Source organism: Rhinichthys klamathensis, unplaced genomic scaffold (genome assembly GCF_029890125.1).
Source record: "Rhinichthys klamathensis goyatoka isolate OS25496 unplaced genomic scaffold, OSU_Roscu_1.1 h1tg000176l_1, whole genome shotgun sequence".
Taxonomy (NCBI): Eukaryota; Metazoa; Chordata; class Actinopteri; order Cypriniformes; family Leuciscidae; genus Rhinichthys; species Rhinichthys klamathensis.
This window is the reverse complement of record NW_026606705.1, coordinates 7,724,724-7,750,994: the sequence shown is the minus strand read 5'-3', so window position 1 is coordinate 7,750,994 and position 26,271 is coordinate 7,724,724. Positions and strand designations below refer to the sequence as shown.

Sequence of the window (26,271 nt, the reverse complement as noted above, 5' to 3'; positions counted from 1 at the left end):
CAGGGGGGAAAGTGCTGCATCCATACATTTCGTGAATGTACGGGGTGCCAGTGACAGGCCGAATGGTAGTACTGTGTACTGGTATGACTGTCCCTCGAAAGCGAATCACAGAAATGGCCTGTGATGAGGCGCTATCGGAATGTGAAAGTAAGCGTCTTTCAAATCCACTGATAGAAACCAATCCCCCGGGCGAACTTGCGCGAGGATATGCTTGGTTGTTAACATTCTGAACGAGCGAATCATTAAAGCTTTGGTCAGATGTCTGAGATCTAGAATGGGGCGGAGACCACCATCCTTCTTCGGGACGAGAAAATAGCGACTGTTAAACCCGCCTCGCTCATAGAGGGAGGGACTGTTTCTATAGCGCCCTTCTCTATCAGTTTGAGCACCTCGTGCGTAGAACATGTGAAACATCTTTTCTCACTTTTGTCTCGACCACCGCTGTGAAGCGGGGCGGTCTGCGAGCGAATTGAAGCGAGTAACCGTGTTTTATTATGTTCAAAACGCATTTCGGCATGCCGGGGATATTTTCCCAAGCTTTCGCTCGCACAGATATGGGCTGAATGCTGGCTGGGGGCGTGTCGCAGTGACGTATGGCTCCCGCCGGCAAATCGCCCTGTGCTAATACTGAGCTTACAGCTCTCAGAGGCGCGGGCGCGCGCTGAGCAGCTTTGTTGAATGCCGAGTGCAGGGGTGCGTGTGAGATTACAGGCACGCTCGCCACATCCGTAATGCTCACAGTGTGAGTTGGGGAAATGTTTAAGACTGTATGGACAGTGCTTATGGGTGGGGGTGCATAGCAGAGGTCGGAGTAAGTCACTAAATGCAAGTCTCAAGTCAAGTCCAAGTCTTAAAGGGATACTCCACTTTTTTTGGAAATAGGCTCATTTTACAGCAGGCGTAATGATATGACGCAGCGCCTGAAAATATTTCCGTTGTGTTGAAGGAAGGTGGCCTATTTTCAGGCGCTGCGTCATATCATTACGCCTGCTGCACTCATGGTACGGCAGTGAAGTTTCTTGATTATTACGCAGGAATGAGAGTATAGTTCCAAGCCATATCAGCCTAGAAAATCGCAACTTTACATTTTCCGTCGGTCTTAGTCCACGATGTAACTACAGAAGAGTCAAGTTTTAAATAGGAAAAATATCGAAACTCTTTGGTCATTTTTATTTTAGAAATGCTAATGGTCTTGTCCACTCCAATGATGTATGCTAAGCTATGCTAAAAGTGGTACCGCCAGAACCGGAGATCGGCTGAATGGATTCAAAAACGGTAAAACTGAACAGTTTAACTCTGGGGGAGTTGTAAAATGAGCCTATTTCCAAAAAAAGTGGAGTATCCCTTTAACATTGCAAGTCAAAGTCAAGTCAAGTCATTCTGTTGTAAGGGTCAAGTCAAGTCAAGTCATACTCTTTGTCAAGTCAAGTCAAGTCAAGTCGCAACTTAGTCATCAAGTCATACCAAGTCGCACACAGGCTAGTTTTACACATTTTTTAACTCTGGGACTTTTATTAGCCTACTTATTTAGACACAGAGGGCTGATGGGTTACAAAACTAAATAAATTAACTTGTGTGTAATAAATAAATTAGCATTAAGAAGCACTTTAAATGCTCTAAAATAAAAATAAATTAAATGAACACAAGTAAACAAGAATTAATACAACTTTTCCCATCTTGTAAAAAAAACGAAAAAGAAATTGCATTCTAAATTAGTACTGTATGCCAAAGTTTGTATGTTCTTACTCTAAACATCCAGGTGATTTGATCCCATTACACAAAATATTATATGGAAATTTTAAGAAAACAAATCTAATAATTTAAATGATTTAAACCCGACTATTTTTTAATACGTGGGTCGTTATAACTGACGTTCTTAACTACTTTCTTTATTACTTTCTCCCGCCCGCAACATTTATGTTTTGTCCCGCTCCCGCCCGCAAAAATACTTTTTTTCTGTAGCCTACCTCCGTGTCGCCACCATACACATGAGCATAAATGCTCCTGATAAATTATTTGTTATTAAAGCATTAACACACAAACCACTGTTAGCAGAGCCGGCCCTAGACCTTTGGGGGCCCTAAGCAAAATTTGGTTGGAGGCCCCTTTGACCGTTTTAAGGCCTAAAGAAAAGCAATGACTACCTTATAACTATACCATACTATATAACTATATTATACTGTATATACTATGTTTGATGTCTAACAGGAAAATGATGATACCACTGAGCTGAATGGCAGTGCAAGACACACAAACACACACACACACTGATTAACTTGCTGAATAAAAAGACAGATAAAGTGATTATCACTGAACAAAGATACATTTTTATTGACACCAGAGTTTAAGAGTCACAAACTACAGCACATATATATATATATATATATATATATATATATATATATATATATATATATAAAATTTAAATTAAATAGAGCAAATAGAATAACATTTAAATATAATATTATATAAAATAATAAATAGATTTTTCAAATAAACAAAATTAACATCTAAAACACCACAAACAAGATCAATAGTAACAATATTAAGAATAAGGTAACATTTCAATATAACTATTAAAATCCAATCCAAATAAAGAAAATAATTATACATAAAGTTAGACCTAATTTTTAAAATGCAGAAGGTTATCATTTTACAGCTCCTTTATACTCACCAACAGCTGGAGCTTTGCTTACTGGCAGCATATAACGTTACTTTAATAGTGCTCCTAAGGAGACATAAGGAGTCAACTAATGTTAGCCCTTTAGTGTAGAATCCAAACTGGGTTTATATTGTTCTGTTAAATGCTTTAACAGTAACACCACAGCAAATGGTATTGGCCTAATACTAAACCAATTTTATGCAGCATGTTATTAGCATGTAAGTTAAACAACTGTAGAAAATTAATACAAGCACGATGTAGGCTAATGTTAATATAAGACTTTTAGTGCAGATTATCCATATTACAGAAATCGGAAAATTAAGCCTACAGGCTTACGTACCTTTATCTTCTTGCTTATTCTCTTCTTCCAGGCTCTTTTTTGTCGTTTTTCTTGGCCAGAAAGATATTTTCGTTTCTTGTCAGACATCGTCGAGTCGCTAACTGACTGACCAAGTGACAACGAGTGACATCATAGGAGCAGTCGGGATCAAGACGCGCGCGCGCGCCTTCGCGGGGAGCTCCCGGTTGATTTGCCATAATACAGAACTAAATAAATAACAACTCGCCCACGCTCCCTCTTATGACGAATAAAAAATACACAATAATTGAATTTTTTTTTTCCACAAGTCATTTCAAGTAAATAGGCACAAGTCCGAGTCAAGTCTAAAGTCACAAGGAGCAAGTCTAAAGTTTCAAGGATCTGCCCCCCGGTTCGCTGAGCGCTTCACCGAAGCCCGTAAGGATTCGCAGGCTATGCGTCACTTCCTGCCCGAGCGATCTAGCTCATCGCAGAGCCGCCAAAAGCCACCTCAGCAGCAGCGAGTCAAGACAGCACCTACCGTCTCTCAGCCCAGACCTGAAACTGACTTCCGACGCCGCTCGCGCTCTGCCAACAGGAGGCAACCGCCCGAGCGACGGGGCCCTCGCCCCAAGATTGTGCTGAACCCAGAGCCTCGTAAGTCTTCCTAGCTACAGGGAGAAAGAGAGAGAGCGCGTGTCTCGCAAAGCCGGACCGCTCTCTCCAAAACGTTTAAAGCATTACCCAGTCCCCTTACAGGCGGCTGGAAATGTCTGTACAGCAGCCAATGGGCCAGCCGCACGGCTCGCTCACCTGCAAACAAACGCCGTTTTTACGGCGACACACAGAAATCACATAAAGAGCCATTTTCTGCCAGTGTCATTAAAGGGTCACGTGTCCACACTAAAGTGCGCATTCCCACATGTCAAAACTGTCAAAGCAGTGCCAAATGCTTCCCCAGCTCAGGCTGGACGCCCCATAAATGTAGATTGTGTGCCCACTGTCATGTGTGCACCACTACACATAAGCACTGTCCCCACAGTTATAAACACTTCCCCAGTAAAAGCGGGAAATTAGCACGGTAGCATTAGATGGTAGCACGGTGATGGTGGGCTCTTTCGCGGCGAAAGCGGCGAAGCGAGCGCGCAGCTCGGTGAGGCCCAGGGCGTCACACTCGGGGCATCCGCCTCGGGTATGGGCAGCCTCTGCGTGGTCCGGTCCCAGGCAGCGGGTGCAAATGATGTGACGATCCCCGTCCTGAAGAGGGCCTCGACACGAGGCGCAGGAAGGCATTTGAAACAACGCCCAGTTAATTTGCTCTTTTAGAAAAAGTGTTGCGGGGGCGAACACTGGTAGCTTTGTAAAAGGATATAGAGGTGATGTGCGCCGGATGGCTTAGCAGAAGGCGATCGAAGGCGGCTGAAGGCGCCGGCGTCCTCGTAGCAGTCCTGCTGTAGGCTTGTCGACGGCGGGGGGGGGCGAAAAGACTCCAAAAATCCGGAGGATCCAGCGAAGAGAAGGTCTTTGCTGAAGGAGATTAAATCTAAAGAACTCAGACGACGGGGCACCCAATATATAGCCCTTGGCCACGCCCATCTTGGCGGGCTCTGACGCGCGCGGGCGCGAAGCATGCTAATTGGAAGCGGGTTCAGAGTCGCCCCGTCATAGGTTCGTAAAGTTGCCGCAGCACAGCCAATGACCGAGCTGCCTCGCTCATTGCTGTATGCTGTGCAGCTGCAATGCGTTTTACATAAAGACTTCAATATTTCTCGAGAAAAGGAGTTTTCCCATAGCGTAAGCTACTTACGCAATAGGAGGAACCTCTCGAAAGGGAACCATGCAAATAATTTAGCTAAATATTAGCCTGAATTGGTAAGTTAGTTTTGTCCAAAATGGCAGCTATGGGGCAAAGTGAGCCAAATGTTTTAACTTACATTTTAACTTACCCCACCATAAGGCACTAGTTAAGTTAAATCTTTGAAGTATAAACTCATATAATTTCAATGTAATATTACGCAACTGGTTTAGTTTATCTTTTTTTATTGTTGTTGTTTATTTGATAGGAGCAATGTGCAACTACACCAAATTCTTCTCTGATAAGAACCAGAAGATGCTTATTACCAGATTATCATCATATATTAATCATATTATTAATCATATATATCTTTCCAACTGTAGTCCCTAATGGCCTAACCAGAATGGTTTCCATGCCAAGAACCTTTTAACTATATGTTTATTAGTTTCAGTGACATTTATTCATTCATTCTAATTCAGATTTTATTTAATATTACTTAACACACTCTCTGTTTAGTCTGTTTTGGGGAAGGTTACAACTTTGGTTTTCAACATAGTTTCAGAAATGCAAACAATTAAAATTAAGTTGTAATATTGAAATTACAACTTCATTTGGTTTTATGTTAAGTTGGCTTTAAAAAAAAGAAATATGGCTATTTGTAAAAGGGAATTTTATTATTAAATTTGTTTTTAAGAGAGGTAAATTATCTTTAAAATGTGAATCATATTCATTTATGTAGTAAGTTTAGTTTACACCTAGATGGTGCAACTTACCCACTGACTCGAATCAACTTAGCCCTAACCTGGGGTAAACTGAGCCACATGAACACTTTTTTATAAGAAGCCACATTTTTAGAACCCTTTGCCATTTATGTATTCTGTTCATTTAAAATGAAAGGACACATCCTGAAATTTCTTTAGATACTTTCATTGTACTCCTGCCCAATTTTCTCTCAAGGACCACATAAGTAAAAAATGGCTCATCTTACCCCCCCCCCCCCCCCCCCAGCCTGACACAGGCTTGACATCTGACGCCACAGTGAGTTTCTGGATAAGAGTAAGTTAATTAATGAGTTTGTAAATGAGTGAGTAATTACTCCCTTACTGATTGAGTGAATGTTCTTTGTTTTTACAATTGCACAATTAAAAGTTTTTTTTTTTTTTTTTTGTCATTTAAAACTGTTATTCAATGTTTTAGAGATGAGCTATTCCTATTGTGAACTCATTCTAATTTGTAAAAGAAAAAGAAAAGTTTCCCAGTCAGATGACGTTTGGCAGTCCTTCGGCAAACTTTGCACACATCAGGTCTAGACCATGCTGACAAGTTATCAAAAGAAATTTGATCTATTAAACAGTTTGGAGATACAATTTTTACATGTGACTGGTATGACCCATTATGACTATTATATCTATATCTTGTCTGCACAAAGCCTAAACTTCTAAAAACACTGTACATACTGTATGGAAAACAAGTAATTTTGAGCAAACATGCTAATAGTTTCTTGAATTTATGATGCTCTCAGGAGGCTAACAGCAAATTCTAAACTGTCAGCCATTTCAACTGAAATATGAAGGCTGTGATATTAATATTGTCCACTAGAGAGAGCCACAGGATAAGGAATAATCTTTTTATATCGGTTTACATCCCTCTGAACAGAAATAAATGCATTAATGTTGTTAAGTTATAATAGTATAAAATTATAATAGTGTACTGAGAGTACCTTGCTTTGGCTTTCCTTATATAGAAATCTTGTGAAATGCTTAGATCATTAAATGTTTAACTTTTTAGACAGACTTAAACACACTTTTCAAGTTGCCAGACATGATTAAATATCTGTCCATTTAAAATGAAAAGACAATTTTATGTCTTTTTCACAATAATATATTGTACAATTTCTATAAAGACATTTATTGTTGTGGTATGAATAATGAAACAAACTCTTATGTGATAAAATAAGGTTTTGAGCTGCAACCGATGTCTTCACATCCCTCTAAAGTCCTGACGATATGTACTTCATCTAAATTTAAATGTCAAATACGAGTCATCATATACACCATATGATCCCTAACTTTCAGTGAAGATTCAAGATGGACTTTGCTGTAAAAAAAACTGAGCTAAAAATAAGGGATCTCATTTAAACAGTGTCTAAACTATGGTTAGCCTATTTGCACACTGCAGTTATATTTTCCTTCATTTCTTTTAGTAATCGCATTGTTCGTTTCTTTATAAAGGATCTTTACAAATGACAAAATGAGTAATTGTACAAATTACAAGTTTTCCAATTATATTTACAATGTTTGCAAAATAACAATTAATTAATTATCTGTGTACATTATTAAATTTTGTTATAGACAAGAGCCCAGTATCTGACAAGAACATCCAGGCCTGAATTTGTATTCATAATATGTTCAGGAAGGGCGACTAACACAAAGACAAAACTGCAAAGGGGAACTACAAACTTCAAAGCTATCAAAAGAAACAGTTTAGCTCATGCTAGCTACATTTTTGATGCTTTCTTGTACAGTACTGTGAAGCTGAAAGCAGAGCAGGATCAAATCCATTCCCGGGTTTTAGTGAAAACACAGCCGCCTGGACTGGATTGTGGATTGAGGCAGTGATTGGAGGATATGTTGGGAATGAGAACTGAAGGAGGATGGGAAACAAACAGGGAGTGTTGTGTAGAGAGGCCGCAGTTTTCACATTATACGCAACGATATCAGATAATTGATCGAATAAACGGCGCGGTTTGCGGAATGTGATGTATAACTCGCGTGCAGGGAAGCAGAAGACGATATTTCCAGCATATCTTTACTAAAAAACCCACCGCATTCATCAAATCCAGCATGCGGCATTTTCACGCGCTAATCTTGGATCTGAAATGGACACAAATGCGACCTGAGACACTGACATATCTGTGATATTCCCTCACGGTGATTCTGACTGGATTGGTGAAGACGATTGGCATAAAGCCGTCAGTTCTTCATTCATGCACATATCATACGGATACTGAAGATCATCTGTTCGTCTGTTGTTTTATATTTTATTGTCAGTAAAGGACTTGTCCAGTCACAGTGATTTCAGCATCACAGGTGAGACGGCATGCATATAACAGCCATACAATTTCCAACCATAATAAATTACAATTACTACAGTTAAGTGTATTCAACTGTAATACATAATCAATGTTTATATGCCACTTTGGCCTTTGTTGATTCATCCTTAATAAAGTCTAATAAAACACTCATTCTCTCATTAGTTCATTTTATTCGCTCACTAACATTGTTCAACAAAAGACATACGTGCGTCATTTCCCCTGAACCGTTAAGAGCAAATGCCATTTCCATCACATCTCAAATCAACATTAATTATGCGAGTGAACTGATATTTTAAATATTTTTGTAATAAAATGGCCGGCTCCTTTATCTTGCTACGGATAATGATGTCACTGCCATACCTGAGCGAGGGACATTTAAATTTGTGTATTGAATCACAAATATTAAAACAGTTTATAAACACTGTTTTCAAAAAGAAACAACGATCTCTAAAGCCAATACGTAAAAGTCATTTGAAAAGAAGTAGCTCTCCTTTTTTTAATGCGACCTGGAGCGACCTTCATGTAACAAAAATAACCCAGACAGCAACATGTCGGCCCAGATCCGGCTCACATCTGGTACGTGTGGATTCACGTGTACCAGATGTGGGCCGGATCTGGGATGACATGTTGCTGTCTGGGAAAAGTTTAATCAAATTTGACAAAAGTAGAAATTCACCCAAAAATTTGAATTACCCCATAATTGACTCACCCTAAACAAGCCATCCAATGAGTATTCTTTCTTCTTTCAGCCAAACACAGTCGGAGTTATATTAAAAAATATCCTGGCTCTTCCAAGCTTTATAATGTGAGTGAATGGTACCTTAGATTTAGATTTTTGAAGCCCAAAAAAAGTGCATCCGATCATCATAAAAGTAATGCATACGACTCGTTCAAACAGTGTCAGAAGTTTTCAGAATATTAGTTTTCATCCGTTTATTACAGTGCTAATATTTACCACAGCTTTGCTGCACTAACAATGATAGTGTCTGTGGTATTTTGAGTGAAACTATAGTTTATATAGTAATTTTTTAGCCCCAGGCACTGGTTATCGTGGTAATTCTTTAGATGGTTTTAATTAAATCCAGTCACCTGCACTATTCATGCTTATTTTCATTGATTTATGATAATTTAATTACCCACAGAAGTCTGAGGATGTCACGGTAAATGTTTTGACTGAAGTGAAAGGCTCTTCAAACAGTCAATGCCAGCCATGTCTTTGATTGTATTTCTAAGGAATTGCTTTATTGATTGAATATATGATGCTGCTTCTAATTATATAGGCCTACAATTGTGCTATATTAAATTTGGAGTTAGAGAAACTTGGCTGGAAGATCTACGATATTTAACTCTGCCATGAATATAAAAGGCACATAGATTTTTAAACTGAAATACACAGCTGACTTTCCCCCTAGAGTGCATACTTTGGTCAAAAATACATATTTTTGTAATTCTCTATAACACTGATGAATAAAGGTAAATAATTGTTCATGCTAATTTAGATGACAAAATTTAGGTTCCCTTTACATTATTTTGATTAAAAAGTATTGATAAAATAAGTTTGTTAAAAGCTGAGTATTGTCATCATGAATGTAGCAAATAAACTACCATAGACATTAGTACTTTCCAGTGTTCATTAGTGGTATATTGGCGAGTAACAGCATTGATCTGTATTTTTGTTCTTAAGTGGGGAATATGAAGATTTGAACATAGTCGGATTTACTCTCAGATGCTTTGCATTGCCACAGCTAGAATATTGTCTTTAGTGCTGACATAGCAGCTGCTGAATCTGAGAAACCAACCTCAAGATAAATGTTCCAGCCTGTTCTTTAGCACTGCAGTAAGACATCTGAACATGTTCATTAACTTGAGATGGTGCTGTGATGTTAAGTGGTGCAGATCTTGGCTGGTGACTGAAAGTTTTTAGGTTTGAATTTCGTAAAGGTAACCTGAGTGGCTTTTATCACAGTATGAGTCATTTTATATCACAATTACGATTTTTTTTTTTCTGGAAACGCATTAACTTGATTTGTATATTAAATATGTGGTATGCTGTTGGATAATACAATTAATAAATTACTTGACAAATGAAAAGTGCTTAATCTTATTTGAATTTCTCTTTTATTTGGAACCTGGGCCCTGTCCCAAATGGCACACTTCATGTACACTTAGACAAACTTGAGTTCAAAGGAAAATATTCAAAACAGTCAAATTAAAGTGTTAGTTCACCCAAAAACTTAAAATTCTGTCATCATTTACTCACCCTCATTTTGTTCCAAACCTGTATTTTCTTTCTTCTATTGAACACAAAAGAAGATATTTTGAAGAATGTCGGTAACCAGACAGTTTCTGGTCCCCACTGACTCCAACTGTATTTTTTTTCCAAACAATGGAAGTCAATGGCTACCCTCAACTGTCTGGATACAGACTTTCTTCAGAATATCTTCTTTTGTGTTTAACAGAAGAAAGAAACTCATACAGGTTTGGAACATTTTGAGGGTGAGTAAATGATGACAGAATTTATTTATTTTTGGGTGAACTATCCCTTTAATACAGGGGTCTCAAACTCAACTTAACTGGGGGCCGCTGGAGGGAGAGTCTGGGTCAGGATGGGCCGCATCAAGTATTCCACAAAAAAAAATAGTATTCAAGTATTCCAAAAAAGGAGCACAACTGATCCAATCTTCTCAATCTTTATTATTAACGTTTCTTCTGAACTGTTCCTCTGAATTTGAACATTCCTTTCTGTTCATGATTGGTTCTTCATGAGCTGTCCTTCTGACAGTTGAAGTTCATTTTACAAACATTCTTTTTCTTTTCCTTATAACACATCTTTGTGATACTTATATTTGCTCATGTCCTTTTTATTTTCTTTATACAACACAATATGATATTGAATGTTTTTTTGGATTTCCTTTTATTATACTTAGAAAAACAATTATTGCTTTTGAAATACAAATATTTGCAGTCATGTCTGCCCGTCTTATTGAATTCTTTCCACACATGTATAGTACCTCAGGCAAATTACTGACTTTGCACAAATCAAAGCAAACCTTCTTATCAACCTGTTGGACACATATTACAAGCTCAACATGATTATTCTCACATTGTTTTAGAGCAGGGGCCTCCAACACGTCACTCGCGAGCTACCAGTAGCTCGTGGCCTGATTGGTGGTAGCTCGCCAAGGGGTCCGTTCACATATCGCGCTCACATATTTTGCGCGCTCAAGTTAGTTATTTCAAATGTAGGCGCGCGGGAAGCGCGCTCATAATTGAAGCGACGCGCTCATTTTTTCCAGGCGCAGTATGTTTGTACTTCGCGGTTGTCTATGACAACTATTGACAACAAACCCACCATAAGCTGTCACGAGACTATCTATGGTAGCCCATAAGGGATAAAAAAAAAAAAAAAAAAAAAAAACGCGGCACACGCAACGACGGGCCGCACTAACATTAAACTTTAATGTCAAGTAGGGGGCCACAAAATATCGCCCGCGGGCCGCGAGTTTGAGACCCCTGCTTTAATATAATGCAGATAGTTCAAAATCTAAAATCTATTTGGGTTGCCAGTTGAAGTCATTTTGGTGTTTTACTTATTCTGGTAGATGAGCATTTTGTTATCATCAATCAATTTGTGCAATGGCTAACACTTTTTTATTTTGTATTTTTACTTAGCAGTGCCATGCACCCCCCATCCAAAAAGCTGATGCCCACATAGAGGTCTCTGAACAGACACCCTCTGGCCGCAGAGGATGCTGGGAATGTGTCGTGGGCGCAGGAAGTTTGTGGCTGCCTCCCTCGCCCTGATCTTTATCCCGGCCCTCACCTGGCTCTATCTGTCATCCGCAAACTTCACAGGTACGACAGCACGCATCACAGAATCCATGAGCATGAAACACGGCGCTGAGAATTTCTATAGGAAAGTTGGTAACACTTTATAATAAGTACACAGTAATAAATACAAATTATTAACAAACTCTTAGTTTATTTATAGGTTATTGTAGTCTCTACATTGTTAATATACTGTATTAATAGGCTATATACAGTTCTTCATTCATGTCACTAATTAACACAATTCTTATTGTTTAATTAGGTCATAGTAAAGGAATTGATGAATGGTTATTAGGAGTAAATAGTTCTTACTTTAGAATTAGGTCATGGAAAATGGGAAAATATCATTAAGGGCTTTAAACCAACTTTTATTGGAAATGAACTCTATTCATATTAAGTGTTCCTTAAAATGTTTACAAATATATTAAGCACACACACACACACACATACATGTTGGCATGTATGGTTTACAGTAACTCTCCATTGGCGTAATGGAGGCATAATATATAACTGTATATACCCTTATATTAACTCTACCCCTAAACCTTCCCTATCACAGAAAGCTATTAATAGTTAATAAGTTGTTAACAAAGCATAAAAAAGCATGAACTCTTTACATGTGAGCTAATTAAACAATAATAATTGTGTTAAATATAACTGCAAGCAGTGATTGCGGGGCCAAGCACCTTTTGACCATGTTTGACATATTTGGATTTAATTTGAAAACTTATTCAACTTACCAATTGTTCAAATCAAAATTCCCATTGTTAAACAGTTGCTACATATTAAATTATTAGAATTTCTTCAAAGCTATAACCTTTTTTTTTACACAGCATGGTAGTCATAAACAGTGGTTTATTCAAATTTTACGGAGACTTGAGTTGTTAAAGGTAAAACTGCAGCAATTGGCTCCAAATTACATAACATTACACAATGATTTAAAGTTGTATAACATGGGGCTTGAAACCACAACCGGAACGGCTCAGGATTAGTAACACATTGTTTAGCAGACTGCGCCACTCAGAGGACATACAATCACAAGCTGCAGAGGAGATCCTTCAGTGTAAGAATGAGCACACAAAGCAGGTTAACCAGATTAGCATGCTAAGCTAGCCTAATGCTAATGTAGCTTATGGTTATCCTGATAGCTGAAGAGACGCATTAGAAAGAATGACATCTGGTTAGCATGCTAACCAATTATTATGCTAAGCTAACTAGCATAAGGCAACAAACACAGGCTAGGTCAACTTTATAGACGAATATCTCGGGAACGGTAGCAAAAATCAAAAATCTGTTCAGTCATTTCTGTGCGGCTTGGTCCAAAGACCATCTGATAAAATTCTGGACAAAATTGAGCAGAATGTGAAGGAGGAGTAGCGAAAAAACTGTTTTTCATTTGCCCCAATATCGCTGGCAGTCACATTGTTGGAAAATGACAAACGAGATATCGTTATAATTGGTATAAGCCAAGGAATATAATGACATAAAGAAATTAAAATTTGAACTATATTTGCAAAAGTTATAAGCATTTTTTCAAAAAACCTTATACCTTTGGAACACTAGGTGGCGCTGTGTTCAAACTTCTTAGGTACCTTAAGGCTATGCAAATGATGATCCATACTAAATTTTGTGAAGATATGTCAAATATTTTAAAAGATATGGCAAATTATGACAAAATTCAAAATAGCGGACACGTGGTACATCCAATCCTGGCAAAATTGATATCCCCAGAATCGACATGACACAAGGAATCCATAGATACCACATTTATGATTTTCTGACAAACTGTTCAAAAGTTATTGGCCAAAATAGCTAATTTTCATATCTCATGACCCATAGGTGGCGCTGTTCCCAACTTTGGCATGCACCCTCAGACCATGCTTCCGATGAAGCGTACCAATTTTCGTTTCGATTGATCAAACTTTGGCCGAGCTATAGCTTCTGAACCAATTTTGGGTCGACCTCGTTAAGTTTGCGACATCATAACTTTTTAACAAAGATGAATTTAAAAAATCTGTTCAGTCATTTCTGAGCGGCTCAGTTTAAAGATCATTTTAACAAATGTTTGGACAAAATTGGACAAATTTTGAAGGAGGAGTAGCAAAAAAACTGATTACTGTACTTTTCAAAATGGCCACTACTGTAATGGGCGGGGTCTTAATGTACGATATTGATTGCAATCATCATAATGAGTGGATTCAGGTGTATTAAGTTTAATTTTTCTAGATCTAAGGGTTCAAAAGTTATAACCATTTCAATGTTGAATTTTTGAACTGGTATAGAGTTGCGCTATAGAGTTAGTTCTAGAGACTCAAAATTTGGCTCAATTACTTTTCATGACCTTATCTATAAGTGTGCCAAATTTCATCATTTTCCTACTTACGGTTCATAGGGCTGCCATAGACTTCCATTTACGGAATAATAATAATAATAAGAAAACTTACAGATACAAAAGGTGCCTCAGCACCTTCGGTGCTTGGCCCCTAATAAGAAAACTAACAGATACAATAGGTGCTTCAGCCCCTTCGGGGCTTGGCCCCTAATTACAGTGACAATGAATGAAGAAATCACTATTTGTATATAGCCTAATAATATAGAGACTACAATATATTAACTATGAAATAATTATAAACTAATAGTTTGCAAATGTTTTTTAAGTAATTTATTACTGTATACGTATTATTAAAATTTTTTTTATAAAAAAATTATAAGTTGCACATAAATATTACAAGTATTATTTAAAATGTTTTAAGATTTTTCTGGTTAATTTAATTAACTGTTAATCAACATGTCCAGCTATGAAACAAATTGTTTTTGGATGTAATATAAAAATAAACAATACGAATGACATTTCAAACATCATTGTCTATAAATCTTTAATAGTCTAGGTGATATGTGAAAATTATGTTCACTTTTTCATAAAAGCATGAAAATTGGTACACTTATACAGTTTGGGGCCCTGAACATTTTCAGAAATGGAGCCATCGCAAAAACGCCTCGTGGCAACCATGGTGGCCATTTTGCTTTCCTCCATAACTGAATTATTATTTTTTTCCACAAAAAAACACAAGTATTTTGTATTATATCTCCTGAACCAAACATGATAACATGGAAAATGTGATGTCTACCCCTATGTTTTGATGGTCAAGGATTACAATGATACAATATCAACATGTTCAGGTGAATAGTTAATGGTGAATTCAGTGACGTTGTGAGAAGGATTACAATGAAATCGCAGTATCTGAGCTATCATCTGAAGCTGGGGCCACACTAAAAGATTTTTTAAATCTTATAATATTTTTAAAATGTGAGAGACCACAAACATGACGATAAAAAAATAATAGTTTTATCCATTTTGTTCCTCTAGTGTGTGGAGTGCCGCGATGTGACCAGGAAAGCACACCACACACTAACAGATTCCATTCACAGTAGGGGTGTAACGGTACACAAAAATCACGGTTCGGTACGTACCTCGGTTTTAAAGTCACGGTTCGGTACGTTTTCGATACAGCAAAAAGTAAGAAATGCCAGAGAAATTTCCTATTTGTTAAAAGAAAAAGTATTTTTTAAATAAGTGAGTTTTCCTACATCTTGAAACTTTCAGGTTTATAAATGGGGGTCATCTTTGAAGGATGAACAAATAAGGTTTTGGTCATCACATTAAAAATAACATTTAAATATATGAAGAGTTTAGATGCAAAAGCCATTTGAAATTTTCTTAGAATGATCATTTTTATCAAGCTTGTATATTTAAGTTCAGTAATTTCACTTAAATGGCAATGAAGATTGCCTATTAATTGTCATTTGAGTGAAATTACTGAACTTAAATGTACAAGCTTCATAAAAATGATCATTCTAATTTCTAGAAGAAAATTTCAAATGGCACTTATAGAGGCTTTTGCATCTGAACTCTTCATATAGGCTATTTATTTATATAATATTTGAGTTTTGAAGTGCTGGAAAAAGATGTGTGAAGTACTTGAAAGTATTTCACTATTCCAGCCAAACTGGTTACAGTTAGTGTTACTATATTAAATCCATGGTGAATGTTGCTGATCTGTGGACGTAAAGTATTACTAGTTCATTCACGGCACAATGTTTCTCCTGGTGTCCACGTCAGTGCTGTTTGATCTAATAGAGAACTACGGTTAATAACGGAGAAATTTGAATGCTTCTCACTAGATCTCGCAGCGATGTTATTACTTCAGTGGCGAACTCAAATGTTTTCTTCACTGGATCTCTTAGCGCTGTGTTGTAACGGTTGTAACAGTGTCGCTTGATCGAGATCGGCTCCCGCTGCAGATGTTGCTGCTCTGCTCCGAACTGATAAACGATCCGTGAAGCACAATAGCGCAGTTTTGTTCCGGTTTCATTACGCTTGCCATTTGATGTTGCGCAACGTTGTGGTGGTCGCGCCAGCGCGAATTTTGTCGGCAGGAAAAATGGTCCAAGGAATCATTCGGTTTGTATGCGTACCGAACCGGAAGCCTCGAACCGAAACGGTTCAATACGAATACATGTACCGTTACACCCCTAATTCACAGACAATACAGTCCCACCTGTGAACAAGGGAAATCTCGCAAAATCTCTCGCATCAAACGTGACTTTAAAGTAAACAAACATGGCGGAAGAAGAAATTGTGCTTATAGTGTATGGATTGCTTTTTAAGCCAGGGACACACCAAGCCGGCAGTCGGGCAGTTTTTGAACGTCGGCCGACTTAGTTTTTCCGGTGTGTTCCGCACCGTTGGCTCTAGTCAACACAGTCGGCTTTCATCAGCGCTCGTTCTTTGGCATGGGTTGGGTGTGTCCGTTACCTTACAGAGAAAAAAAAGAAAAATGTTAGATGAAATCGTGGAGACGGTGTGAACATGAACTTTACATGTTACAGCATGAGCTGGAGGTGAGTCTTCCGTCAGCTCGCTTTCTGATTGTGTATTGTTTTGTTTCATGTGATAATCGTTTGTCCTCAAGGTTCCCCCCATACAACAGGATTTCTGATTCCTGGTTCTGAAGTTCTTCTGAGCAGATTCGGTCACTCATAACACACCTCACACCACAGGGAAATCTGATAAGATAATCTGTAGAACCATCAAGATAATCGGGACATTGGCATGTCGGAAGGGGAGAAATTGGTCCAAAATCACCGCGAATATCTTGTAGTGTGTACCCAGCATATGTGATGAGTTTGACAATGCCATGGAGTTCAGCAGTAAGGGTGTTTCTGGTTGATGTGATTGAGGAAATGGGAAACCCCTTCGCAGAGGACAGCAACAACCTTCCGAAGCTGAACTCAAGAGAATTAGCAGACCAAGCTGTTGTGGATGCTGTTCGGGTTGCAGAGAGGATGGGCCAAGAGTACAAACTCTTTGTTGCAGACAGGATGCAGGGCACACAACGCATCACTGCCCCTTTGAAGAGGAACAAGCTCCCTCTTTTTAAAACAGCTCCGATAAGAGGACAGTCCAAGACAAAAAGGACTGTGCATTGTTTTTCACTCTACATTGCCTGTGAGACCAGTGATGGGAACCTAGAAAACTTCTTCAAAAAGGAAAATCAGCCTACCCTCCATCACTCTCACTTCATGGTGGACTACGCTTGGGATACAAGGCTGATCTGGCTAGAAAACAGTATAAGCAGTGCCCCAGACAGTGTCTCACGAAACAGTGTCCCAGACAGTCAGGTCTAAATATTAGATGGGTCAGCAGTCATCAACATGTTGAAACCAGGTGTAGCTAAAACCTTCAATGACTTGGGGGGTGGATGGAAAAAAACAAGTAAACAAACCAACTGGAAAAGCTTCCTGGGAGTGGATAAAAACAAAACAGAGCTCTTTTACTTTCTGGCCAGGAAATATGGAAATGTCGACTACCTGTTTAAACATGCAGAACCAATCATCTCACCCACAAGAATCAGATCAGATTACACCTTGCACACATGAAGAGGCACATACAAGGATGCTACTCCATGCAGCAGATACTGCAAGAAAAGGATTTAAAAAGATCACCCTGCGCACTGTGAACCAACTGTTGTGGTTCTACTAGCCATAGCACATGTGTCAGAGCTGGATATTGAGGAGTTGTGGGTGGCATTTGGGATTGCCAATTCTCTGGGTCCTGATAAATTCAAGGCCCTTCCTGTGTTCCATGCCTTCACTGGCTGTGACACAGTCTCTGCATTTGCAACCAGGGGCAAGAAGGCAGTATGGGATACCTGGAATGCATATGACATGGCAACATAGGCCTTCATGGCTCTGTCAAAGGCTCCAAAAAGCATTCGAGAGGAGGTCGAGAAGAGGTCATTATCGCACCAGCAGCGAACTCAACATCGATCAAGCTCGTCTTGAGTTGTTCACAAAGAAAGGAAGGAGTAACGGAGCAAATCCGCCCAACTAAGGATGCACTGGTGCAGTCAAGTCACCTTCATTCACTTTTTACAATATAGATTGATTCAAAGCAGCTTTACAGGCATAATAGGAAATTCATTCAACAAAGATTGTTTTGGCCGAACAGCAGCTCTAGGAGAAAATCATTGCCCAGCTTAATTAAGTTTTTTTATTGATTAATTTCCATTGTAAAATTCATTAGGTATTAACTTAGGGCCTGGGGACGCTTACACAACACCGTTCTCAACTGAAAACAGAAAACTCTCAATGCACTCCAGCCGTTCATCCACACGACAACGGTGCCCTTGTGGCCCGAGAACGCAAACCCCGAAATAGGTTTCAAAGGGCAAGCTCTTGAAAATGATTTTTGAAAATGATACCGTTCTCATCTCTGCGTAAATTTAAAAAACACGAATCTGTGAAAACGGCGACAGCATGCACATGCGCATTACGTGTTCATAGGTTCAACAACAAAACAATCAAACAAACGTGTTTCTGAAATAGGTTTTTTTTAAGTAAATCTTTGTTTGACACATTCATTTTAAGCTATGTTGCTATGGCCATATTGAATATTCTACTTTACAGTCATTGTATTGTCAAGGTTAATGAACAAAAGGATTAAGGTTTTTAAACTCTACACAACATGCATGCAACAGACATGATATTATAAAGTCTAGCCTAGGTTTTCAGATACTGTGATTTCCTTCTCACGTCCCTGAATTCACCATTAACTATTCACCTGAAACAGTTTATGATGTTTTATATGGTATCATTGTGAAAACATGTGAAACATTTATGATCATGTGCACAAATAAACCTTTTATAATTAGTGTTGGGAGGTATGACTAAAAATCCGTATCACTGTATTTTTTAAGATTAAGGAGGTTACAAGGTACATCACAGTATTTTTTTTTTTTTTTTTTTTTAAGAGTGGATTTACATAGGTTCATTTTATAGTGGCTTATTTTACTGTCAGGAGTACTTAGAATATAAAAACAAATACAAATTTACAAAAAAATGGAGGTAATCACATCAATTTATAAAACAAACAATGTAGTTAATCTTTTCAAATATAATCAAATAAAATGTAATCATTCCTATTTTTTTTTATATTTTTTTTTTTATATTGGTCAGCTCAATGTGGCTGTTATCTGATTGGCTTGAGGAAACGGTGGGTGGAGTCCACTTATTTGTGGATTTGTCTGCACGTCGGCGCTAGAAGTGTTTCAAAATCCACAGATGCGTGAGGGGATTTACAAATGCACAAGAAGAGATTCACAAATGCGTGCAGTGATTTACAAATGCACAGAAAGCGGTTCACAAATAAATGCCAGGCAGAGTTGTGTTTGTGACATAAAACACATTTGTAAAAAAAAAAAAGTGCAAATCTTTTTTATTTGTAAATTTTTTTTTTTTTTTGTGAAACTCTTTACATTTATTTGTGGATCTTAATCTATTTATTTGTGAATTTGAAACATTTTTGTGAATCTCTTTACATGTATTTGTGAATCTCAATCTATTTATTTGGAATAATGCAACAATTCTAACCCCATAGACACAAGGTATAATTTTTGATATGTTTTACTAGTGGGTGCAGGACACTATACACTCACCTAAAGGATTATTAGGAACAGCATACTAATACTGTGTTTGACCCACTTTCGCCTTCAGAACTGCCTTAATTCTATGTGGCATTGATTCAACAAGATGCTGAAAGCATTCTTTAGAAATGTTGGCCCATATTGATTGGATAGCATCTTGCAGTTGATGGAGATTTGTGGGATGCACATCCAGGGCACGAAGCTCCCGTTCCACCACATCCCAAGGATGCTCTATTGGGTTGAGATCTGGTGACTGTGGGGGCCATTTTAGTACCGTGAACTCATTGTCATGTTCAAGAAACCAATTTGAAATGATTCGAGCTTTGTGACATGGTGCATTATCCTGCTGGAAGTAGCCATCAGAGGATGGGTACATGGTGGCCATAAAGGGATGGACATGGTCAGAAACAATGCTCAGGTAGGCCGTGGCATTTAAACGATGCCCAATTGGCACTAAGGGGCCTAAAGTGTGCCAAGAAAACATCCCCCACACCATTACACCACCACCAGCCTGCACAGTGGTAACAAGGCATGATGGATCCATGTTCTCATTCTGCTTACGCCAAATTCTGACTCTACCATCTGAATGTCTCAACAGAAATCGAGACTCATCAGACCAGGCAACATTTTTCCAGTCTTCAACTGTCCAATTTTGGTGAGCTCTTGCAAATTGTAGCCTCTTTTTCCTATTTGTAGTGGAGATGAGTGGTACCCGGTGGGGTCTTCTGCTGTTGTAGCCCATCCGCCTCAAGGTTGTGCGTGTTGTGGCTTCACAAATGCTTTGCTGCATACCTCGGTTGTAACGAGTGGTTATTTCAGTCAAAGTTGCTCTTCTATCAGCTTGAATCAGTCGGCCCATTCTCCTCTGACCTCTAGCATCAACAAGGCATTTTCGCCCACAGGACTGCCGCATACTGGATGTTTTTCCCTTTTCACACCATTCTTTGTAAACCCTAGAAATGGTTGTGCATGAAAATCACAGTAACTGAGCAGATTGTGAAATACTCAGACCGGCCCGTCTGGCACCAACAACCATGCCACGCTCAAAATTGCTTAAATCACCTTTCTTTCCCATTCTGACATTCAGTTTGGAGTTCAGGAGATTGTCTTGACCAGGACCACACCCCTAAATGCATTGAAGCAACTGCCAAGTGATTGGTTGATTAGATAATTGCATTAATGAGAAATTGAACAGGTTCAATCCTTTAGGTGAGTGTAGTTCATTTATGTAAGTGAAGATAGCAAAATAAAGTAAACTGTGACTTATTATACCCAAACATTTTTCATAGTCAACTACCAGTAAAATTTATACAAATTTGGGACACTTTAAATTTACTGACACACAAATTTAATCAGACACTTTGGCCTGACCATGTTTTGCTTCAGTGTTTTTTCTTTAATTGCTAATGTGACCTTTTTACACCACAGACTGAACAAAAGAAAGCATTGCTTGGTAATTGGTTGAGCTAAATTGGTATTATCTAATTGTGTACTTAAATTTAACAACTGACAGATATTCAGCCAAATTCATTTGTGAGACAGAACAGAAGGACGGCCAAAACCAGTGAAATATCAACTGATTTAATAACTACCATTTTCTAAACTATAGCAAACAAACTGTGATAATGTGAGAAATGTTGAAGGTGCCTGAATACATTTTGGTTTGACTGTACATTCTCATTAGAGTATTAGTAGACTCTTTGGTTAGGTGTTAGGGTCCGGGTTAGTAGAAAAAGTTGAAATGTAGTTGCAAAGTTACTTATAGTTAGTAGAATATCTAAAGTGGACTATTGAAATAAAGTGTCTACATAGCGCTCTTTGTGACCATTGAATAGATGCAGCAATTGTTTGGCGGTATTTGAAAAATTAAATTAATACTTCAATAAGAATGCAGGATAAGTTGTTTCCATGCCAGAAGAAATCGGAGTAATGGGCAAAATCTACCTGTGTCGATCGGTTTATGCTTAAGCCGTTTATATACGGATAAAGAAAAACGTAATTACATAATGCAACTGTTAGACATTGACTTAAAAAAAAACAGTAATCTGAAAAAATGAAGAAAAAAGTTGAAAAAGATTATTTTGTAGAGTAATGTAAGTTAAATGATTTTTTTGTGGCTCTACTAAATGTTGACATGTAACAGTGATATAAACATGTACAGAATTTTCTTGTTCTAGTTCATTCCACTACTCTTAGACTTTATAGTTGACCACAGTGAAGTGTATTTTCACTGTGTGCTGAATTAATTAAGTCACTGTAGCCTGTCTAAAACTGGTGATTTACTCCACTGGCTTTTAATGACTTTTGGCTGAAAAAGTTAATGTCTTTGCTGTCACTTTATTAATGTGGATTAAATATTATACTGCTCTGATTCATGCTCACTGATGTTGAACAGGTCAAATAATGTGTTGAATTTTGACATGTGAATGTGTTCTTGCAATACATTCTACCCCTGGTGAAAAAAAACGACCAAAATGTATTTAAAATACATTTGTCATACTAAGTATACTACAAATCCATTAACATATTTACTGACATATCACTTGAGACTTACATTTACATTTTACATTTATTCATTTATCTGACGCTTTTATCCAAAGCGACTTACAATTGCTATATATGTCAGAGGTCGCACGCCTCTGGAGCAACTAGGGGTTAAGTGTCTTGCTCAGGGACACATTGGTGTCTCGCAGTGGATTCGAACCCGGTTCTCTCACACCAAAGGCATGTGTCTTATCCACTGCGCCATCACCTAAAATGTATTTTGAAATCACTATTAGAAAGGATAGTATGATCTCTGTTTAAAATCACTCTTTAAATGCAAGATATTTAAAGTGTACCTGAAGTATACTTGGAATAGTTCCACTTTAGCACAATCAATTATACTTAAGTAGATCTTTAGTTGAACTTCAGCACTCTTTCTGGATAACTAAAGTACAACATTTGTTTAATTTAGCAGTATAAATGATTAAATATTTTTAAGCAGTATTTAATTTAAGTATACCAATTTACTATGCTAAAAGTACAATTGCTGGGTATTTATATTAAGTACATAAATATCTCAATGTATTTGTAGTATACTTAGCATAAAATAAACGTATTTCAAATATATTTAAGTATATTTATTTTTCACTAGGGTCATCTTAGCTGTTAACACACAGTTTGAGCTCAAATGTCCTTTTTTAAAGACAAATATAATACTTGTATTTTATATATTGTTTTGCTGCTTTCAAATTGTAGGCAAACGTTTTTTTTTTGTGAAAAGTTATCGGCACATATTTTAAACATTGTTATCTCTCAATGTCACTTAAGTGATTATTTGAGTTGAACATATCAAAATAAATGCAACAGTTAATTTAGTCTGAAATTAACATCTGTATTGACATCTGTTGAATGTATTTCATGAAAAGTAAATATATTTTTAAAGTCGGCATGAAACAGAAGTTGCCGGAGTCTTTTCTTCTCTATTGTGATGTATATGTAAGTGAAATTACTTACAAAAATAAATAAATAAATAAATATATATATATATATATATATATATCTGATGAAAAAACGTATAAATGTTGCCTTGCCTTGGAAACGAACTGAAGTGAGTTTAAGTGCAGTAGAAGACTAAGGGCTAGATTTACAAAACAGGGTAAATTAGCGTGAGAGCACAATCCCAAAACAGCGCCGATGGGAATGGAAAGTTCTGCGCGTGATCTACTAAATTATACAACACAGACGCAGCCGGATCATCATGCATGTTTCTTGTATGTTCGTAAGCCGTGTAACATGGGTTCATTCTACACTGTCAGAAAAAAAAATATTTGTAATTATTTTGTTTTGTTTTGCTGAGTATATTTTTGTGCTGCTACCTTGACTATGATGCTATTTTCTTCTAGAAACAAAGTTTGTTGCATTATTTTCCTGTTATCTCTATAAAGCTGCTTTGAAACAATCTATATTGTATAAAGCGTCATATAAATAAAAGTGACTTGACTTGACTATTGCAAATTTGCAATAGGTAGCACTTTAATGTCAATACTGAATCGAAACTAGATGTTTATAGGGTTTAATAACAGTATTTGGTTATGGTTACACTTGCATTGGTGACAAAAAAGTTAATAAAACATAGTTAATTGTACCAGGATGTATGTAGAATGTTACCAGAGAGAGAGAGAGAGAGAGGTATAGTGTAAGTTTATAAAATAAAAGAGAGAAAGAGAGATGTCATTCAGGACTTCAGTCTGGCTTACGGCTTTTACCCAGTTTTCCAGGAAGGCAGAACTCAGGTAGAGAGGAAGAGCAGAGTCCCAAGAAACCATCCAGAGAAAAAAAAAAAGAGGAAGAAAAAGCCCAGAGCAACAAAAGAGTGCTGCAGGGATGACGTCAATCCCAGAAGACCAATTCACCTGTGGTTCCCTTGAGATTCTATGGGGTTTTTCCATTAAATTAATTAAATCAAGTCAAATAAAGGCTGTGGTTAACTTGATGATACTTTGTTTTGTTCTCCTGTGTAAATTACACACACCCATACTGAAAATGTGAATTTTGAAGCGGTTATGTTTATTGCATTGTTATGTTTGTGTACCCTTAGAAAAAGTGCATCTGCACTCATAATTTGGACATTTGACAAGCTTTATTGCAGCAGATGTTCAACTAGTAAATGATCCTCGATCTGTCTCTGTTTCCTCCTCAGTCAAACCGCTGTCTCTGTCACCGTTGGATCCTCAGTCATCGGTGCTGATCGGTGCGGCCGCCGAGCATCAGGCTTTGGAGCTGCGGCTACGAGACGTGGAGGAACATAACCATGCGCTGCGGAGAGAGATTAGCCTGTTGCCCAGGGTCCCGACCCATAGCAGCCATCATAGCAACGGTCGCCAAGGCAACCACTTGCACACCCATTCCACTGAAGAGGGTACAGGTGATAGCGAGGCTAAAAAAGGAGTTGCCTCGGGCAACAGCTCGGACTGTGTGCCTCAGCCTGTGGTGAACAAATGTGAGGTTAGTATTCTGTATTCTGTGTGCTGTTACTTAACTTATTGATCGGGCTTACGATTTTATGATTTTGGATGGCAAAACAAGTGAACAAATCCCACAGAGTACACTGAAGGAGGGATGGATGGAAACTTTTTTAACTTGCTTGTGATGTCAAATTTGTATCAGAAACTGGTCAGAAAGATCCCTTTAGCAACTGCATAGAAAGGCCCTAGAAACCAAGAACACAACACAATTGCAACTTTGTCAACGCTCTAGAAATCCCCTAGTTACTGCATGGCAACACCCTAGATACCACCCAGAATGCTCTAGCAACTGCATAACATTTAGAAGTGTAACGGTTTAATTTACAGTTTCAGGGTCACGGCTTTGGTACGGATCGGTATGTGCTATATTCACGGGTGAAAAAAAGAACTACTGTTAAATAAAAATAAAGAAAAAAGGAACAAATAATCAACCAGCAACAGCTCATTACATAACTACCCATCAAGGGTTGGAGAGTCAGTAACAAAAATAAATTACTAAAATAAAATAAATAAATAAACTTGGAGAGAGAACCAGGACAACTCAACCTCCCGTCCCAGAGTCAACACAAACACCAGTTCAAAATAATATTGTTTTAATTTGAAAAGATACGAAATGATAAATATCAGAGATAACAGAAACAACAATGTTGAAGTAAATTAACAAACATAGGGAATAAACTTCAGGGGAGAGCTAGGCCAAAATAACAAACACAATTTAACTAACTAATTCAAAATTATTTATAAATTACCTAGAACAAGATAATCCCAAAAAGAAAATACATTAAACTTCCCTCTCTTTCTATCTGCCCATAACCAGGAGATAAAAAGAGAAGTACAACTAAAATGGTAACATTGTTTATTTAAGACAGTGTTTCTCAACTGGTGGGTTTCTAAATCAAGACTTTTATTTTGAAAGACGTATGTGAAAGTTGTTTTGATTGTTTAAGTAAAGAGTGCCTGAGAAAAACACGTTGTCCTGATTCAGTATCTGCGGTCAGATGAGATGTTGTTAGGCTATACGTAAGTGTCATTATTCTAACGTCATTTTCGTAACTTGTAACAAAATAAAAAGTCTCAGGCAAATGCGGAGGCGCATAGTATATCACTTCACTATATATAATGCACAAAATTACGAGCTTGCAACATCGTAGTGTAGTTGACTATTATTAGTAAGTTATAAAATTACAAAAAAGTACCAATAAATGACTTAACTGGTATGTTGTGTGTTAGCTATGAAGGATTTGCACGCAGGTATGATGTTCATTCTGTTAATCAGGATTAGTGTCCGAAAGTTGCATTAACAGTTCATGTTAGTATTGTGTATTTACCATGGTAAAATAACACTTTATTTTCAATGACTTCAATATATTTTTAAATGACTGTGGTACCAACTTACTAACTCTATTGAATTAACAAAAACTGGTTGGTAAAGTGGGATGGTACTTGTGTGTCAACCATTTTTGTGAAATAAATGTGCTTTTTTTTTCTTCTTTAAAAAAAAAGTAAATTTATTATTATTTTTTACAATTATTTATGTAATCTTTTAGGAATTAGTTCAAATTTCCAATAAATAGGTCCAAATAAATTGGGTTGCGGCCTT

General features: G+C 37.6%; 2 protein-coding genes across 3 annotated transcripts in view; both read left to right on the top strand.

Annotated features, from left to right (window-relative positions):
* Positions 1–26,271, top strand: part of slc37a3 (solute carrier family 37 member 3) — a 307,587-nt gene that overhangs the window by 208,577 nt on the left and 72,739 nt on the right. The window lies entirely within an intron of this gene.
* Positions 7,383–26,271, top strand: part of large1 (LARGE xylosyl- and glucuronyltransferase 1) — a 42,675-nt gene continuing 23,786 nt past the window's right edge. Inside the window, exons 1-3 of one of the 2 annotated variants that reach the window (XM_056260356.1) lie at positions 7,383–7,844; positions 11,525–11,704; positions 24,347–24,651. In XM_056260356.1, the coding sequence (XP_056116331.1) occupies positions 11,599–11,704; positions 24,347–24,651 (411 nt within the window). In that variant the 5' untranslated portion in view covers positions 7,383–7,844; positions 11,525–11,598. Of the gene's footprint in view, positions 7,845–11,521; positions 11,705–24,346; positions 24,652–26,271 lie in introns of both variants that reach the window. The other variant, XM_056260355.1, reaches the window with a different exon arrangement.